This window comes from Polypterus senegalus, chromosome 14 (assembly GCF_016835505.1).
Source record: "Polypterus senegalus isolate Bchr_013 chromosome 14, ASM1683550v1, whole genome shotgun sequence".
NCBI lineage: Eukaryota > Metazoa > Chordata > Cladistia > Polypteriformes > Polypteridae > Polypterus > Polypterus senegalus.
Window position 1 is genome coordinate 39,878,192 of NC_053167.1, and position 20,384 is coordinate 39,898,575.

General features: G+C 36.1%; 1 protein-coding gene across 1 annotated transcript in view; it reads left to right on the forward strand.

The window, feature by feature from the left end:
- Nucleotides 1-20,384, forward strand: part of LOC120514797 (cadherin-22-like) — a 1,212,176-nt gene that overhangs the window by 898,045 nt on the left and 293,747 nt on the right. The window contains exon 9 of the mRNA XM_039735358.1: nucleotides 6,907-7,043. Coding sequence (XP_039591292.1) covers nucleotides 6,907-7,043 — 137 coding nt within the window. The remainder of the gene's footprint in view (nucleotides 1-6,906; nucleotides 7,044-20,384) is intronic.

Sequence of the window (20,384 nt, forward strand, 5' to 3'; positions counted from 1 at the left end):
CTGACTGATATCATGCTGAGCTCATCCAAGTGCATATTTTTGGTATTTATTCTACAATTGTTTTTACAATTTTCATGCAATAATATCTACAATTATTCTGCAACTTTTTTCTTCCATGGAAGATTTTAATTAGACAATGATAATCGCGATTTTCAATGGAAAATTAATGGAATTCTTAAATAATTTGCTCCACGTGGACAGAAATGTTAATCAGAGATATTACTGCTGAGGCATCAAAGCATCAGGAAAAAATGTCCAGAGAAGTGATGCAGCCAAAGCTAATTTTGCACTATGACAGCACACCTACAAGCAAGGTGCTTTCAAAGAGTTTTTGACTGAAAACTATGTTGTTGCTGCTTCACAACCCTCTTACTGTATTTGCCACATTTTGCTCCGTTCTTTTTGTTTCCAAAATTACAACTGACTCTGAAAAGTACAAGATTTGCTACCATGATGGTGCCCTTACCTGTTTCCTGTCCTGTGTTCTCCACATGCATGCAAGGAATGCCTGGCAGATTTCACCTACTTTCACCTGCATGGCAAACCACTTTAAGCTTCCTATCGCATATGTCTTCACAGCCCAGTCCCAAAACAGATCAAATCCACATTTACATTATAAGAAGAGAAACATGTACAAGACAAGGCAATTGAAGAGCAAATTGGAGCCAATGAAATGACCATATAGTTACAATAACATTAGTACTATTATTTCAGAAGAATCAAATCAGATATTACAATACCAGGTAAAATATATTAAAATGTAAGTGAGAACTTACATTTTAAGTGATATTTGAGTGAGTCCACTGATTATGCTTACTGAACAGACATAGGGGAGTATTTTTAAATATTATGAGATATGAATATTTGCTGCTTTTTTGCAAAATGAGGTTTTGGAATAGGAAGAAGACTAGCATCAGAGTATCTTAAGCTGCCTGGCAAGATTTAGGAAGACTTGCTTTAAGCTTTCACTCATAAACTATATTTATTTGTATTGAAACCAACTACAGCAAGTACAAAATGATACACAGAAACAAACAGCCTGGGTGAACTAAATCTTCATAAAGTCCCATTAACAACAGCAAGACACAGATGAACATTTCCAGGTGGCTCTTTTGTTTAGTTGCAGATTATGTCTTCTCCATTAAAAACTATGAAAAAGATTTCTTTTCAAGGAAGGGAGATGAGGCGCTCGGAACAGTGTCAGTTTTTTTAAGGGATAGCAGCCTCCCCTTCCTTTTTACCCCCAAATAAGTGCATAAAACATACAGTAGTCTCGCTAAAGCCAGACATATGATATATACATCTGGAGACAGCCATGAGTGAATTTTCTTAAAACTGCATGGAAACAATTAGAAGGCTCACTGACTGGCACATTTCTAATCCAATCCAATGCTTCGTGAAGGCAGTGCTCAAAGTAGAGGCGGTGATTTTAAACTTTAAAGATCAGAGGTGCTCTTACTAACCTGACAGAGAGCACGCTTCTGTTTATGATGAACCAGCTACAGTCGACAAATCTCCTAAAAAACCCTATTAGACGTATAAATATGTGCCATGTGTGCAAAAAGTACATTGCATGTTTTAAAAATAAACATAACCTGACGCAAGAGAAAAAAACTTTTCTGTAACATCAGATTACACATATGATGGTATCAGTGGACAAATGATAAATGTGAAAACTATTTTGTCACAGGTGCTATGTGTGCTCTCTTTGTTCAGCAGTATGACAATAGTGTAGGAGTCAATGTTAGCTTGAAAGAACTGGCAGCTATAGTCATGAAAATATAAACTGTAGAAAATGCATTTGAATTAAACAGTATGATACAGTCTGTCAAAGGTACTACAGTTAAGAGTACTGGCAATGAAGAGCCAAAGGAAATACAGATTTCAGTACTCAAAATACCCGGATCAACAAATCTGCCTAACAACACCAATAGGCTACACAACATTACCTTCTGAATGAATATCTAAACAAATAACTAAAGAAATGTGACTTTACTGTCTAATTGAAAATACAAATACTGCCACAACATTTTAACACATCATATACCCTTAGACCACAATGATTATCTGAACTCTACTGGCTGTTGTTATGTCATAGAATGATGCAATAATTAAAATGACAGAAAGATATTGCAGCAGACAAAGGCACTTCTGTGGAGCCTAGTAGCTGTGGTGGTCTACATGTATGTCTGCCTGTCTCCACCGTTGCAGTGTTCATTACAAGGTGTAAATTAATTATTCATTTTCAGTTACCTTGTGCTACTGAGCTCTTGAGTGGATAACAGCAAATTCAGTCTTTTATTTTCTTTCAGCATAAATTCTTTTGTTCCGTATCTTCCCTGGCTACATGGACTGGAGAAATTGGGGATGGATGGTATAGTTCACTGCACAGTTTTTAATGGGTTGTCACCAGACATGTATTCTTGTTTACGAATCACGTCTGGTCCCCCTGACACTACATAAATCTAGACACACTGGCTTATTTAGCAATGGGATTTCATAACTGCTAGAAGGGCGTGCTGACACTTTCTCAAAACACATTGAAAATATGTGCAGAAACAAATCAAAGGGAAAACTTACAAACATCATTATCACTGAAGTGAACTCATTTCAAACTCAGCTCAAGGTGATTTCCCTGGAATCCTGGAACACGAATTTCATAAATTTTGCAAAGTTCTCTGAAATTCTGCTTTGCATTCCAGCTCTCCCAGAAAACATTGCATTCCATTTCAGCCTGACCAGACTCAAACTAAATGCCTATCTTCATATATCTGTCAGCTCAAACATTTAAAGTATTCCATATGCAGGTCCCATCAACATAATCCACACAGTCTTTACGTATCTCATAAACATGCTGTAGTGTTTCAAGAAAACCTCTACCTTAACATACCTTAACAATTTAGTTTAGTTTCCTCCAAATTAATCAAGCCAGAAACCATGTTTTTTTTTAAACATATATTACTATGTGGTCTTGATGTCACCTCAAAAAAGCAGCTTTGCCTGACTTTTTCCTTGCTAAATAGGAGAAAATATTTATATCTCAAGCAAACAAGTCACTAAACTTGAGCTAAATGTTGACAACTGCCTTAATGTTTATTCACATAAGATTCGACCCAAGAAGCAGGTGGGTTCTTGTTGTTATTGTTGTATATTACAAACACTTTTTTTTTCTTTTTGTTTGTCCCTAAGAATTTCATTATGGGTAGAGGCTGAATAAACAGGTTTGCATTCTGTCATTGCTTGTATCTCCAGTACTATCTAAATGATTAAAATACTGCTGTGTTCAAGGCTTTTGAATTTATAGGTTTTCATTATTAGAATATGGGACCAAAGAAGGAGGAGATGATGCATCAGAAGTATCATGAAAACAGCTTTGAACAAATTTATTCTAGAGTGGTATAAAAAAAGTTGTTTATAGCATAAAAACAGATCCAGACAAATATTTCTAAAACTCATCACCTCATTACTTTTTTCATAAATCACGCTATTGTTATCAGTTATGCTTGTTAAAATATTATATTTCTGTCAGCCTCAACCAGTCCATTTCTTCTTTCTGGGTGATTGTTTGTAATGTTTGTGAAGAAGTCTTTTGGCCACTTAATGGTGCCATCAGAGGCATTTTCAACACACAGAGCAAACTGCCTTAGCATAAAGCATTGTAAGGTCTATTTCTAATCTAAAAAAATATTATGACATGTTTTTTATTTAGTATAACTATATTGCTGAGCTATACCTTCAGCAAATTTTGCTCTGTCAATCAATCAATCAACATTTATTTATATAGCACATATTCATACAAAAAAATGTAGCTCAAAGTGCTTTACAAAATGAATAGAGAAATAGAAGACACAATAAAAGATAAACATAAGTCAACATTAATTAACATAGAATAAGAGTAAGGTGCGATGGCCAGGGTGGACAGAAAAAACAAAAAAAAAAACTCCAAAGGCTGGAGAAAAAAATAAAATCTGTAGGGGTTCCAGACCACGAGACCACCCAGTCCCCTCTGGGCAATCTACCTAACATAAATCAAACAGTCCTCTTTGTATTTAGGGCTTTCATGGAAGGACCTGATGATGATGATGGTCACGTAGACTTCTGGCTTTCAGTCCATCAATGTTGATGCATCATGATGCTTTGAGTAGGTGGTGGTGGCAGGCCGCCACCACAAAGAAACCAGAAAAAGAAACAGAAGAGAGAGTAGGGGTCAGTATGGATTTTAGAGCCATTATGAATAGTTATTGTGATGAATTGAACATACAGAGTATCAGTATTAAGTTAAAGTGAAGTTATAAAAAGGCCATGTTAAAGTAATGTGTTTTCAGCAGTGTTTTAAACTGCTCTACTGTATTTGCCTGGCGAATTCCTATTGGCAGGCTATTCCAGATTTTGGGTGCATAACAGCAGAAGGCCGCCTCACCTCTGCCACGTTAGCTGAGACCTAAAAATGTCAAGAAATCCAGATATGTCAAACATTATGTTTTTCATCAATCAAATCAATGCAAGGCAAGAATGAGCAAACAAAGAATCAAGAAACGAGGAAGGAAACAAATCCAATCTGCTTTATCTGGCATTAACCAAATATGGAGCCTGTGCAACTAGTGGGATGGGTATTCCACATTCCCTAACTATTGTAGTTTAAGAATACTGTACTTTGGTGTGTTGTGTATATTTTTTTCTGTTTTGCTTTATTGAAAACCAAAGACAAAATTACCAAATTACCAAGTAGAGAATATGACTTTAATGACCTTTAAATTTCAACTTGATGTTATTTTGGAGAATCTAGGCATTGTTTTTCAGCCGTTGTTTTGTCCCAGAACTGTTTTTAATTTTTGTTTTTTTTTTTTAATTGTTATTTTTCATGTTTTTGGTATTTAAGTGTTTTGTTTATAACTTTGTACTGTCTGTTTAATTGTGCAGATGTTCATTGTACTTTGTGGGTGGTTGTCCAAGAGGCAGGGCCACCCTGACATCAATACTGTTGAGACATCTCACCTGGCTACATTCAGCTGACATTGAAGCTGTTTGGAGTGTTTGTGAGTGCTGCCATTTCTTTGGTTGTTGTCACATCTTTGATTATTTCTTCTACTGCTTTTGGATTACGATTTCTGAAGAAATGTACTGGAACATGTTCACCTTATAACTGCCTTTTGCCACCTCATTTATTTTGCTTTTCCTTTTAATTTGTTAAACTTATAAACTATGAATTTAGCTTTGCCTATTTCTGACAGTTCGTCACACTGGTTAATCAGCAATTTGTTCAGCATTACTGACACCTTAACTGCAGATTCAAAATTCAGACACTGTTTTTTTTTTGCTAATAGTATAATCCTATTGTGGAAAGACATATTCACTGGTTAGTTAAATGTAGTTTTTTCATTCCATTTAACTTTTACTCTCTCTGGCTGAACAATCCACATGGCTCTACTCCACCTCCTGACTCTAAGCGAAGATGATCTGTAACGGAGAGAGTAGCCTTTAAAGACCACTCAGTAGCGACTTAAAATAACTTGAATTTCTTCCAAAGTCAGGAATTCTCCTTAAACTCATACATTCACTTAAATCCCCAGGCAACATCTATAGCTGCCTCCTGTGCTCTCAGTGATAAACAATAGAGTTCTACATGTCTCAGGAGAGAATCTTTGGAAACATTTCTCGTATTGGAGTAAAACAGTAATTATTTTTTCCTAGAAAAGATAAATAGCCACACCTTGTTTACAAGAAAGGTATTATATCCAATCAGAACTCAAAAGACTCAATGTTATTAACACATCCCCAAATAAAGAATTTTATGCCAATGTTTTGCACATAAATCTTCACCTTTCCCACAAGACCCTGACCATGGAACACAAAGATCATAACGCCACATAACAACCAAACACTGTCCTATGAGGTTGCAGTCTGGGATATGTAATTTACAGACCCTCTGTCTTTGATGATTTTAATGCCACCTATAGCTCAGGAAAACAAAATAATGTCTGTAAAATCCGCTGTTCATACACAACTCCTCATTGAAGTCCCAGCTCTCCATTGGGACCACTCACAATACTAGCTATACCAACAAGCAGTTCTTACATTGAGCATATACTGTACTCATGCTCTTTCTCCTTAGTATTTATACACATTAAAATGCATTGCAACTAAACAGTTCTTGTGTTTTCCAAAATTTTGAATTTTCACATCTTCTTACTTTTAATATAGCCTAAGAATGGTAAAACTATATTATTATTATTATTATTATTGCCTTTAATCCTGTGTAGGTTGTGAAAATCTCACTTAGTTTCATTACCTATTGTCTCTTATTACACAGACTAAAACATTAATTTCACAATCACCACAGCTTAAGTTTATGATGCAGTTGAACAGAACTTTGAGAAAATAGGTGAACACACACAACTGAAATAAATTGATGTCAACGGACAGAAAAATATCCAAACCAAGAAAAGCCAAAACCAGAACAAAAACCAAACAGGGAAAGAAGAATTTGAGATGAAGAACACTAGAAATACACACGAGAAAAGTGCTTTAGATTTTGTTATCCAAATCATGGATGGAAAGAGATGTGTTTTTCCAGTGTTTAAACTGTAGAAATGATGACAGCAGACATCACAGTGCACATGACTACATGCCCCAGCAACCCCTAAATGGTAATGGAGCCTATGAAATAGCAGCACTCAGGAATAACAAGATGGTGTTGTGGGAGATGTAATGAAAATACAAATAAATAATTATACTAACTCTTAGAACAAAACAGAAAAAATTAGAAACTTGCCTGGAACTGTTCTAGAAGATACAGTGCTTCCATGTCCAAACCCAAGGTAGGATGATGTAATTTTGACACTGCCAGTAAATCTTATGTATGTTAAACGTATGTGAACTGCAGTCACTTTATTATTTCTTATGCAGGTACTCCATTGATCGAAGCACTGATGTAGAACGGATATTCAATATTGACTCCATCACGGGTGCTATCACCTTAGGAAAGATCTTGGATCGAGAGACAGCAGGCTGGCACAACATCACTGTCTTGGCTGTGGAAGCAGGTAGGACAATGCAGTTAATATTTATGAAAAGGTCACAATGCTTCCCTTACCCAGAATCTTTCTGTCTTTACATTGTGATAAATATGCACACCCTTTGCTCGCAATGTCTGAAAGTTTGATGATTAAGGGTTTTGACTAACTACTTGATGTGGTTCCCTCAAACTAAAATCAATTAATGGAATGTCAGTTTTTCTTGTATAATTCATGTAAGAATATGTTCTTACAAGGTGATCAATATGTAAAAATACTTTGATTTAGTAGTCATATACATTTCATAGGGTAATTCCTGCAAACCTTGTGAGGTGGGTGACCTCCAGACTCAAAGGACTACCTTTTCAGACTTCCAAAAAACCAGCCACAATAATATATATGTCCTTTTTAAAAACAGAAGTAAATATTTAGTGTGTTGTTTGGCTAAAAAGAACTATAAAGGTATGATACATAATGTCATGATGGATGAGTGCAATACTACTTAAAAAAGTTAGTGAGTAGACAATGGAGAGTTACATCATGATAGACAATCTAAAATATCTAGGAAGCTCTCAAAACAAGCAATCACAAATTTTAAAATGTTTTGAGGTGGATAGAAGTTAAGCAAAATGGCTGACTAGAAAGATTACAATATGCAAGCTTTTGAGGCAACTCAGGCCCCTTTTTCAGGCAAGATGCTTCTCACTGCATCCATAATGGCTAACATGGTACAACACCCTAGTACTCTGGGGTGAACGAATAAGGAACCAAAGAAGAAATCCTTAAGTCAAAAATTCTACCACCAACGGTAGGGTCTATGAGTGCATAAAAGCACTAATGAAAGGGGAAATTAAAAATGGCAAAAAACAGAAGAGAACATAGCTGATTGTAAGATTGTTTTCACCATTTCAGCTGCAAAAAGATAGTTAAAGAAGAGATGACATCTATTAAGAAATAAAATACAAAAAAGAGGAAGTACAAAATGCTCTCAGTACATATTTTTGGAAATTTAACTTATGAATAAGTTCCAAAAGTGAGATACAATATTAATGATTTTGAAATTTGAGGAAACAGAGAGAAGTATTAGGGCAATTAAAAAAGTTGACAATAAATAAATCACCAAGACCAGGTAACATTTATTTTACAGTGTTCACAGAAGCTGACAATTATATAAAGCCTAAAATGAATGTTTGAAAGTCATTGCATTCTGGGCAAGACTAAAAAGTAGTTAATGTAATCTCATTATATAAAATAGTAATTCTAGTAACTATAAATCAGCTATCGTATTATCCATTACAGGCAAAAGAATGGAAACGATTATAAATGACAAAACTAAGCAACACATAGAATGTACAATTAGATAAAAAGGCAGTTTCAGTTATGGGAAGCACTTTGGACCTGCTAGAGGTAAAGACAAAAGAGAGAAGGAAAATAAAAGTGTTGGCCATTATGATAAATGCTGCACATCCGCTCCCTGACACACTAACACTGAGAAGTTTCAGCCAATCAGTTACTCAGCAGAGGTGTGCCAAGAAACGATACAGGGGCTCCTTTATGCCAATGGCAATATGCCTTTAAAATCTCTCACTGTAACTGTAACTGCTCTTTTTATCTTTAGCAAAGTTTATTCTTTTTAGTTATTCTGGTGTATCTTTGATAGGGTGGGTTGTTGTTTGTTATGGATCATGATACCCATATAATTGTTTGTAAAAAATTAAAAAAATGTTAAATGACAAAAACAGAAACAATAGTCGTGGATAGATTCAAGTCATAGACTGGCTAAATGTGGTGGTGGTGGTTCTTTAAAGGCAGCCCTGGAGGAAGAGGTGTGTTCAAGTTTCCGGAGCCAGAAATAATGTAGCTTCTCCTCATGCCATTGATTTTCTGGTCTGAAGGCAAAAGGAAAGGAAAGGAATCAAATGACAGCACTGACCCTTGATTTGTTGTTGAATTATCAACAGACGAGACCTGAATTTTGCCTCCCATTTACTCGTGTGTGACACTTATCTACAAGTATATTATTAACTGATAGCATTGGTTTAGACAATGCAGATCCTGTTTCACCAAATGTGGCACTATGGCATGAAGAAGCAACAGAAATATTTAATGATAGGAGCTAATACTATATATAGATTTTCAGAAAAGCTTTTCATAATGTACCACATGTATGTCTACTGTTCAAGCTAAAAGAAGCAAGAATTCAAGACACAATCTATGAGTAGGTGCATGATTTGTTTAAATGCAGTAAGCTTCAAGTTGTGGTACAAGGACCGTTTTCTAATTGTGGATATAATCAACTGTTAAATATGAAATCCACTGGTATCAGTACCAAGACTGCAGCTCTTTATTTTCTAAAAACAATCTTGACAAGAACATACATAAAAAGCTTAATGTTTGCCAAAGAAACTAAAAAGGCGAATTTGTCAGATAACTGGGTGTTTGCTAATTTATTGGAGAAGAAAGTGGACAGAATCCGTATAGATTTTACATACAATAAGTAAAAATATTAAATATTATTACAGAATGGGACCCGATGTTTCAAAGTCTACTTTAAGTAAAGGACTTAGGACAAACTGACTGTTTACAGAATGAATAACGAAGGCTAAAAGGATGTTTGGCTGCATAGTATATGGTGTTGAGTACAAATCAGGGAGGTTAAGCTGTACAGCAAACTTGTGAGGCCACATCTGAAATATTTTAATATTGCAGTTTTGGTCTCCTTATTTCAAAAAGACATCAAAGCAACAAATACAGTCCAGAGATGATTTTTAGACTGATTCCAAGGCTGCTGGGTATTAGCTATGAGAAAAGACCAAAGGAGTTAAATCATTTCAGTTTATGCATTCAAAGATAGAGAATTGACATGACAGAAGGGTTTACATTTATGAAGGAAACTAGAAAGCTGAGCATGAGGAGCAGAGATGGAACCTGGAAAAGGATGCAAAATATACTGATGTAAGGAAAGATTTCTTTATCCAGAAATCAACAGATGCAAGGAATAATTTATCAAGAAGGGATGAAGTTCCTGAAACTGACGACTCTTAGAGGTTAACAAACAACTTTACAAGGGACATATGAAATGTATGAGTTACTTTATCATAGATTTCCCAAAACCTCTCCTAATTGCCCATTTTTTGTGTGAGTAAAACACACTGCTTTTTTATTATAGCAATAATGGAAACCTGGCTAAATAACAAAGATGGGGATGAGTATAACATAGAGGGATACACTGTTTTTAGGAAGGAGAGGCAGAACAGTAAAGGAGGTAGGGTTGCTGTTTATGTCAAACAGAATTTAAACACGAGTCCTCTTCAGGTGGACGATGAGCCCCATCTTAGTGCAGACATGTGGCTTCGTCTGAAAAGCGTTAGGAAAGATGCCTTATTTTAGGAGTGTGTTATAGACCACCCAATGCAGACAGTAATCGCAAAATGCATCTTTTTAGTAATAACAAAAAGGCAAGTTTACATTATAATCATGGGGGACTTTAACTATTCAAATATTAACTGGGATAACCTTGGAAATTTTTGGAAGTAATCAGTGAGTTTTATTTAACACATTTAAAGTTAAAGTACCAACGCAGGGTGAAGCTTGTCTGGATTTACTATTTTGTAATCATCAAGATAGAATTGAGGGTGTAGAGGTGATTTAACCACTAGGGTCAAGTGAACATAATATAATACAATACTCTGTTTTGTAAGAGTGTGGATGCAAAGACTAAAATTGTTAAGTTTAACTTTGGTAGGGCAAATTTGGAGCAGATACGGCAAAGACTAAGGAGGATAGACAGGGATAAGCTTTTAAGTGTGGAGACAGTCAAGGAGCAGTGGAACGGGTTTAAAGATGTTTTATGTGTAATGCAGGACAGATACATACATAAAATTGGAATTAATAGAAAATGAAAAAAAAACTGTGCAGTGGGTTAAAAGGGTTAAAAAGATAAGCTGCAAAGGAAAAAAAAAATGGCTCTATAAGGCATAAAGGACTAAAAACTCCAAAGTGAATCGTAGGGCATATGAGAACATGAAGGCAACCATTAAGAAGGATATTAGGGAGGCTAAAAGACAGTTGGAGATGAATAAGACAACACTAAGAGATTCTTTCAATATTGTGGTAGTAAAAGGACAGTCAAGGAGGAGGTCAAGTGCATCAGGAATAGTAAAGGGGAATTAAAAAAAATAATAATGAAAAGAATTATTAAGGATAACATTGAGCAGCACCTGGCAAGTACTGGAGTTTTTCTGAACAGTCAGCATGGGTTCAGAAGAGGGAGATCGTGTTTTAATAACATGCTAGAATTCTGTGAGGAAACAACAAAGGGATATTATTAAAGTGGAGCATATGATATTATTTATTTTGACTTTCAGAAAGCATTTGATAAGGTGCCACAGGAGAGGATGGTCATCTTACTAAAAGAAGTGGGAGTTCAGGGTGATGTTTTTAGATGGGTGCAGAATTGGCTCCAACACAGGAAGCAGAGGGTGATGGTGCGAGGAACCTCATCAGAACTGGCCGATGTTAGGAGTGGTGTTCCACAGGGGTCAGTGCTAGGTTTGCTACTATTTTTAATATATATAAATGATTTAGATAGGATTATACTTAATAAGCTGGTTAAGTTTGCAGATGATACCAATACAGGTGAATCAGCAGATAATTTGGAATCCATTATATCATTACAGAAGGACTTGGACGGCATACAGGCTTGGGCAGATTTGTGGCAAATAAAGTTTAATGTTAGTAAATGTAACGCATTACACACTGGAAGTAAAAATGTTAGGCTTAAATACACAATGGGAAATCTGAAAATCGAGAGTACATGTTATGAGAAGGATTTAGGAGTTGTAGTGGACTCTATTCTATCAACTTCCAGACAGTGTTCAGAAGCCATTAAGAAGGCTAAGAGAATGTTAGGTTCTATAGTAGCACGATGTGTTGAGTACAAGTCCAAGGAAGTTCTGCTTAATCTATTTAACACACTGGTGAGGCCTCATCTTTTACAGCCTGGAGATCTCAGTTTTGATCTCCAGGCTGTAAAAAAGGACATAGCAGTGCTAGAAAAGGTCCAGAGAAGAGCAACTAGGCTGATTCAAAGTGATGACACTTGCGCTTCTGCTTCCAAATAAAGTTTTTTTTTCGTGCCTCTATTTAGAGATGAGAACTTCTGTCTCTCACTACTGGATGTGTCAAATAAGGAGGCTGCTCTACTAGCCAATGAAGGTCTAAAGAACTGTGATTGCATACTGTGAGAGATGGCCGGCAGTTTATCCCGGCCAACACCCTGGCACCGCTAGATGGAGTCCTCCCTGCAACATGGAGGTGCCCCAAATTCCCACAGGGCATCATGAACAATGGAGTTTGGCTTCACAGCCCTGCTGGATACCGTGGGGGCCGCTGCAGGGAGGCACAAGTGTTTCTATTATATCCCGGAAGTACTCCCTTGTCACAGGGATGGAAGAAATGATGTACTTCTGGGCTGAAGAAAAGAAGAAGATTTCATCTGATCCAGAAGTGCTATGGAATCATGGACTGAAGGACAGAAGCACTTCTGGGTCATGTACTATATAAAGGACTGTGGCAAACCCAGCAGGCTGAGCCGGAGTTGGGAGGGAGTGTGATAGAGCTGCTGGGTGGAGAGGAGGATTATTATTTGTGTAGTGTGGAGGTGGAGGTGCTTTGTGCACATAATTCAAGAAATTAAATTCATTTCTGATATTTAACCTGGTGTCTGAATATGTTGTCTGCTGATTTGGAGGAGTGACAGTGCCCTCTACTGTCACAATATGTATGAGGTTGATAAGCATGGTTCTTATATAGTGGTTTCAGGGTGGAACCAGGTGGGATTTAAGGCATGTTCACGAATGCACATTTACAAAATGATTATGATTTATAAACGGTAAATTGTGTGGAAATGTGCGTGTTTTGTAAGTCTTTTTTTTTTCGGCATACGCATTTTCCTGTTTTTTTAGCATATGCATATTTTCCTGCTCAAAATTATGCAGAGGTTCATAAACAAGGCCCCAGGATGCAAACTCTATCCCTTATGCTCCATCTTCTTCTCTCTGTACTTTCCCCTCTGTATGTTCCTTCTCAAAGTGGGTGTTGCTTTCACAGATCATCTATCCCACATAAAATTAGAGTGTCTGTGTGTCCCCACCAGCAATGTGTGCCCTAGGCTGCACCTTATATTACCTATTTAATAAAACAGCAGTTTTCCTTTTGGCAATAAACTGAATTGGCATGATTTTCTATCCTTATCAGTTTTAAACCTTTCTTTAAGGAACTGTTTGGTTTAGGTTCTGCAGTGGTGACTATGTCTTTGAATTTGATACACAAGAACTAAATGACAATGCAAAGACATACAATATAATTTAATAAACAAAGGCAAATTCCATAAGCAAATACTGGAATTCAGAACATCAGCACTGGCAGTTTGCCCAACAATTCTCATGGTCAATCAGGATGTTGAACATAAATGCAATACTATACAAAATACTGGAATTGTTAGATTATGTTATGTGTTATGCGGTGAGCATCTGTTCTGACTGAATTGTCTACAACAGATGAAGAAGCAATATTTGCAAAGCCATCTGATGCTACGACTGAGTGTTATTTGCTCTGTTATTTTCAAAGCTCCTTCTCGAATCAAAGATGATCCTAGGTACCCATATAGTCACTGAAAATGGAGAAACAAATTGCAGTAATAAATTACCTTTTACTGATGCCTAGAGAACTTGTCAGACATCTCCTCTGCTGGATGTCAGCATTTCACCATTTTATTCCCTCATTTGCTGACTGTAGCTGTAGTTGGGTAATTAAACTGTTTTAATAACAGCAACCAGACAACAGCTTTAAGATGCTTTTCGGCTTATGTTTGTAGTGTTCAGTCAGCAGTAAATGTAGTTAAGTTACCTATTAGCCAAATGTGTTTTTTCATTATCTGTCAAAAAACCCCATACTTCATTGCGCTAAATGAGCACTTTCTTCTTGCTATGAAGCATCCAATTTTCAGCCCTGTTTGATTCCTTTCCTTGTTAGCATACAATCCATGAAGACCTACTGTTAGGAAAATGGGGTCAAATAAACATTTTTTACCTAGTGACTGTAATACCTTGAAGATAAAAGTATTAAAGGCAAATTAGAGAGTACCAGATATTTGGCTAGTGTTGAATTAACTAACGTTAATTGTGTACTGTTCTGTGTTAAAAGGTAGAATGCACTTTAAAATAATGTTAGGTAGAACTTATTTTCTGTGCCATTTTAAAGTAAAATGTCAATGTAATTCAATTAGAAATGAAGCTGCCACTATGATGTTTAATTCAAAACAGTTAATTAGGCCAATAACCACTACAAATTTCACAATACGGGACGCTGCTCTCAAATATGTATCACTGTCACACGGAATGTGTTCTAACTGTTTGCATCTCTATGTAATATGGAAACACATCAACTGTCAAGACCACTGACAGGATAATGACTTTCAATTAAGCAACTTTGGAAATCTATTCAATACAGTGGCAAAAACACTTCTGCCGTATCACAGGATTCAATGTGTTTTTGTCTTTGCAGTGTGACAACCAGAATCTCAGTATCAAAATTCCAAACAATAGAACGTGTTGTCAATATATGGAGGGTATTTTGCACCACATATTACACACTGTGGTATGCTGTACTGATTTTTTGGTACTCCTTGTTTTTCCTAGTACAATTTCAGTCAATCTGTCCATCCATCTATTTTGATCTTATTCCAATTCAGAGCTGTGCAAGGTCTGCCAATAGAATGTCCATCTTTGGTAAATATAGTCATGTATGTTGAATGACCTGTCAAAGTCCACACAGAATTGAATCTTCCACAAAACAAAATCACTTTTGTTATCTTATTTTATTTGATAAATATGAGGGGGAGTCAAGCTAAAGTTAGAAAATGGAACTTATTAGAAAATGGAACAAGAGCATTGAGAAGGGTGGAGACCACATTTAGAAATAACATTATCAGTTTTATTAAGGTTCGTTCCATTTTCTGATAAACCCCATCTTTTAACTTAGCTTGATTCCCCCTCATATATTAAGTGTGTTGAAATTTTCATTTACATTTTTTATCTCATTAACGATAAAAATAAAAGTGTAGTTTGGACTCATAAAATTTCAAAAGCATGTGTCATGGGTCAGGTTTCTCTAGAGTATGTCAGTTTATTACACTTATTATTTGGAATTCAGTCTCTGGGATGTCTACTGGACACACTGGCCTTATTTGACTTTTTCTAACAATGAGACATTTTGCAATTTTTCTCTGTGATACAACATCGGGAGTCCCGTTGAAATTTAATGTCAGTAAATATAAGGTATTACACATAGAAAGTAAAAATGCTAGGTCTGAATACAAAATGGGATGTCTGAAAATCGAGAGTACACCTTTTGAGAAGGATTTAGGAGTCATAGTGGACTCTAATCTATTGACTTCCTGACAGTGTTCAGAAGCCATTAAGAAAGGTAACATTATGTTAGGTTATATAGCACGATGTGTAGAGTACAAGTCCAAGGAGGTTCTGCTCAAGCCTTATAACGCACTGGTGAGGCCTTATCTGGAGTCCTGTATAGAGATTTGGTCTCCAGGCTACAAAAAGAACATAACAGCTTTAGAAAAAGTCCAAACAAGACTGACTAGGCTCATTCCAGGACTGCAGGGGATGACTTATGAAGAAATATTAAAAGAGCTGAGCCTTTCAGTTTAAACAAAAGAAGATTAAGAGGAGACATGACTGAAGTGTTTAAAATTATGAAGTGAAATAGTAAAGTGGATCAAGACTGTTATTTTAAAATGAGCTCATCAAGAACACAGGGACACAGTTGGAAACTTGTCAAGGGTAAATTTCACACAAACATTAGGAAGTTTTGCTTTACACAGAGAACCACAGACACTTGGAATTAGAAAACAAGTAGCGTGGTAGACAGTAAGACTTTAGGGACTTTCAAAGCTAGACTTGATGTTTTTATAGAGGAATTAAGTGGATAGGACTGGCAAACTTTGTTGAGCGGAATGGCCTGTTCTTGTCTAGATTGTTCTGCTGTTCAAATGGCCCCTCACACTTAACACCATGTCTGTACTAATAGTGGGAGTCAGTGGCATGTATGCCTTATGTGATTTCATAGGCACACAGAAAGACAGGAGGCTGTTTTATTGTGTTATTTGTCAAAATCAGCTATATAACTGTTATCTATAAACTCTTAAATGTCTCACTGTATTGTACCCCATATATTCAATCCTTGAGACCTCTAATGACAAGGTTCTCAGTAATAGGGACTGTCATTTATTTTAACTCCTTTCCTTTAACTGAGTTTATCACCAATAGAAGATCACACAGAGTCTTTTGTGACTTAAGGGACCACAGTAAGACAAGAAATAATAAGTCAGCACTCGGCTATGCTAAAAATCAATTGGACAGAGAAACTGTGTTTTAGCTTTTGCTCAAAAAAGTATAGCTATGTGTGTAATAAAAAATAGCAGCAAATATAAGCAAAACAAAGAATTATACAACCTGGGTGGGTTTGTGCAGTCTTCTTGCAGCTCCAAATGACATTTCCCAGATGGTAGTTTCTTAGTTATAGATTATATATCCTTAAAAGTGAAATGAAAAATTTCAGGCTGGAGACAGAGCTTTCTGGAAGATATCCAGCAGCTAAGCAGATAGCAAGCTCCATTTAAAAGTTTCTCTCAAAGTGTCAGAAAGGCAGCAACTTAATCAAACAGTCCATTCTTGAAAAAAAAAGGTGCGAACTGAACTAAATCTAACCTAAAAACGGAACTGAAATCTCTTTAAGAAAAACGTTCTAACGGAAAGTAACCACTCTCTCTTGTTCTTGGCTAAAGTAAGCACCTGGTTTAATTCCACTAGAAGAAAAGGCAGCTTCTCAAAACACAGAAAACTTATCACACAAGCTCAAGGTCGATTCCCATGGGAATCAACAGCTGCACTAAGTTGCAAACAGGCTGGCTATATAAAGCATTCTAAGGTTTTGCGTTGACTTTCAGCTTTTCCAGAATATATACGGAACTCCTGTCTAGCTTGACAAGTCTTTCAAGCCTTGATCGTTTACCTGAAATCTATCAGTTGAAACGGTTCAAGCATCCCAATACAGTGGCATTTTGAATGATGTCAAGGAAGATTGTCAGGTAAGATACAAGGTACTCATGCAATTTGATGCTGTGAAGAATGATGTGATAGATCATTGTACATAAATTTTTCCACTAGGGTAAATGTATCTAAGCTCACTATCAGTATTACTGGAATCTTATGTTCATGAGTATTCCATCTTTAAACACCAGATCATATTTTTCGAAAAGAAATATCACAGAGTGGATGGTTCTCTTTGCCTTAATTTGACAATTTTTTTCTCCATCTTCTGCATCCACAAATGTTGCAAAGGCATAAACATGGAGTCACTTCCTTTTTATTCAGTGGGAACTGAAACACACAAATGGTATGCATGACATCTCATACCTGAGAAACTCAAGCCGACAATGCCCATTGTTTATTTGACATATCATAAGTCACTCAGATCAGATCAGAACATATCTCACACTTTACAAGTAGCAGCATTACGTCCATCAGCTATCTTGTAATTTTGAAAAACTGCTCAGTGTACGTCCACCCTAACTTGTAATTGCACAGAACATGATAGGTGGTAACTCTGAAATTTATTCTAGAACTAAGGGGTTTAGAATTGTAAGAGAAGACAGAAAGAATGGAATGTTTTGGTTCTTTAAATTAGAACATTAGAACAATCTAGACGAGAACAGGCCATTCAGCCCAACAAAGCTCGCCAGTCCTATCCACTTGATTCAGTAGAATTAGTGAGGTTTACTACACTTCCTCTTGGTAAGTTCTTACATTGAATCCATGAGCTCTAGCTTACTGTGACATGGATTGTGCCTGTAATGAAAATGAATACATATGGATGGTTTCATCTCTTCTGTTAAAATATATCATTTGAAAAGAACATTGATGTAGAAGTAGATTTTTTTAAATAAAAGAATGATAAAAATATTCAGAGAACAGGCAAAGAAAACAGTAATATATAATATAAATAAATAGTAAATGTGTGTCAATAATTTAATTTTGTGCAAAAATGTTTACTAGCAAACACAGATTTGCTATAACTTTCATGATATACTCAATACATTTCATTATCTAGAAGAATATTTATTTTTTGGAGTCTGAGAACATTTCTTTAAGCAACCATTGTTTGAATTTTCTGTGACCCAATTTACTTCACTAGAATACTCATCCTCAACATTATCATGAATCATCTTGATTATTTAAATGCAATACAATTTAGCTCTTGGCTAATTGAACATAAAAGTGGCAATTAAACATTTGGGACAATATTGGCGTGAACAACTATATTCTACATTCTTGGATTGAAATTATGAATGTGTAGAGTGTTGACTGTTATGTATTAGCTGTGTAGTGTGCTGTTGACTGGATGAGCATTGGTTTGCGTTACTACTTTCAGCATTAAGTATTTGCCTGCACATTCATACTGCTGGCTCCGTCTCATTCATTTGTGGTTAGATTCAATGGCAAATCAATCAGTACTCCCTTTCCCTGACTGTGTGAGTCAATCCAAGCCAGGATGTTCCCCGAGTGTCACTTATGCAGGTCTATGGAATTACACAGAGGTGTGGATCCCAAAAGAATCATAAGTACTGCCCTTTAATAGCGTGATCATATCTCTCACTTGCTCTGTCTCTCCCTCTCACTATCACTTTCATACTCTCTCTCTCTGAAACATAAACTCAAACCTACATAACCCCCTTAATGGCCAGCTTCTCAAAATGACTCGGAGCCTTCTGACAACCTGCAGACAGTAAGCCCCACCTGTCTCTGTCTCCTGACAAAAATGTCACTGGTAAGGAAATGTTACAAAAGGTTAGGAAAGTTTTATTTGTTCAGAATTTTTAACTTGCATATAGTAGAAAAAAAGCTTTGACAAATGATCATATTCAAGTGAAAGATTTCAAAGGAATCAGCAGCCTTTGTAGTAAGGGTATTCCTTATATTAAATATAGCATAAAATATGGGTGGTCGAAATATACAGAAAGTCAATGGGTATGACTTTACTGCTTTATAATTCTTTCCATATTCTGTATGTGCATATATTCATTAACCAGTAGTAGAATTATTGTAATATATATCAAAGATTCTGTTGCTAATTTGTCTAGATCAGTGGTTCCCAAACTCAGTCTTAAGGACCCACTGTGGCTGCAGGTTTTTATTTCAGTCAAATTCACAATTAGTGATAGTAATTGATCTCATTTATTTAGATGGTCTTTTTCCCCTTCTCTTATTCTGCCTTTAGAAAAGTACAGTACTATGATTTTTACATTTATAAGACACTAGCAAAATACCCGCGCTTCGCAGTGGAGAAGTACTGTGTTAAAGAAGTTATGAAAAAGAAAAGGAAACATTTTAAAAATAACGTAACATGATTGTCAATGTAATTGTTTTGTCACTGTTATGAGTGTTGCTGTCATATATATATATATATATATATATATATATATATATATATATATATCTATATATATATATATATATATGCACACACACATATAAACATATATACATATAAACATATCAACATATACACATATGTACACATACACATATCTATATACAAACCGGATTCCAAAAAAGTTGGGACACTATACAAATCGTGAATAAAAACTGAATGCAATGATGTGGAGGTGCCAACTTCTAATATTTTATTCAGAATAGAACATAAATCACGGAACAAAAGTTTAAACTGAGAAAATGTATCATTTTAAGGGAAAAATATGTTGATTCAGAATTTCATGGTGTCAACAAATCCCAAAAAAGTTGGGACAAGGCCATTTTCACCACTGTGTGGCATCTCCCCTTCTTCTTACAACACTCAACAGACGTCTGGGGACCGAGGAGACCAGTTTCTCAAGTTTAGAAATAGGAATGCTCTCCCATTCTTGTCTAATACAGGCCTCTAACTGTTCAATCGTCTTGGGCCTTCTTTGTCGCACCTTCCTCTTTATGATCCGCCAAATGTTCTCTATAGGTGAAAGATCTGGACTGCAGACTGGCCATTTCAGTACCCGGATCCTTCTCCTACGCAGCCATGATGTTGTGATTGATGCAGAATGTGGTCTGGCATTATCTTGTTGAAAAATGCAGGGTCTTCCCTGAAAGAGATGACGCCTGGATGGGAGCATATGTTGTTCTAGAACCTGAATATATTTTTCTGCATTGATGGTGCCTTTCCAGACATGCAAGCTGCCCATGCCACACGCACTCATGCAACCCCATACCATCAGAGATGCAGGCTTCTGAACTGAGCGTT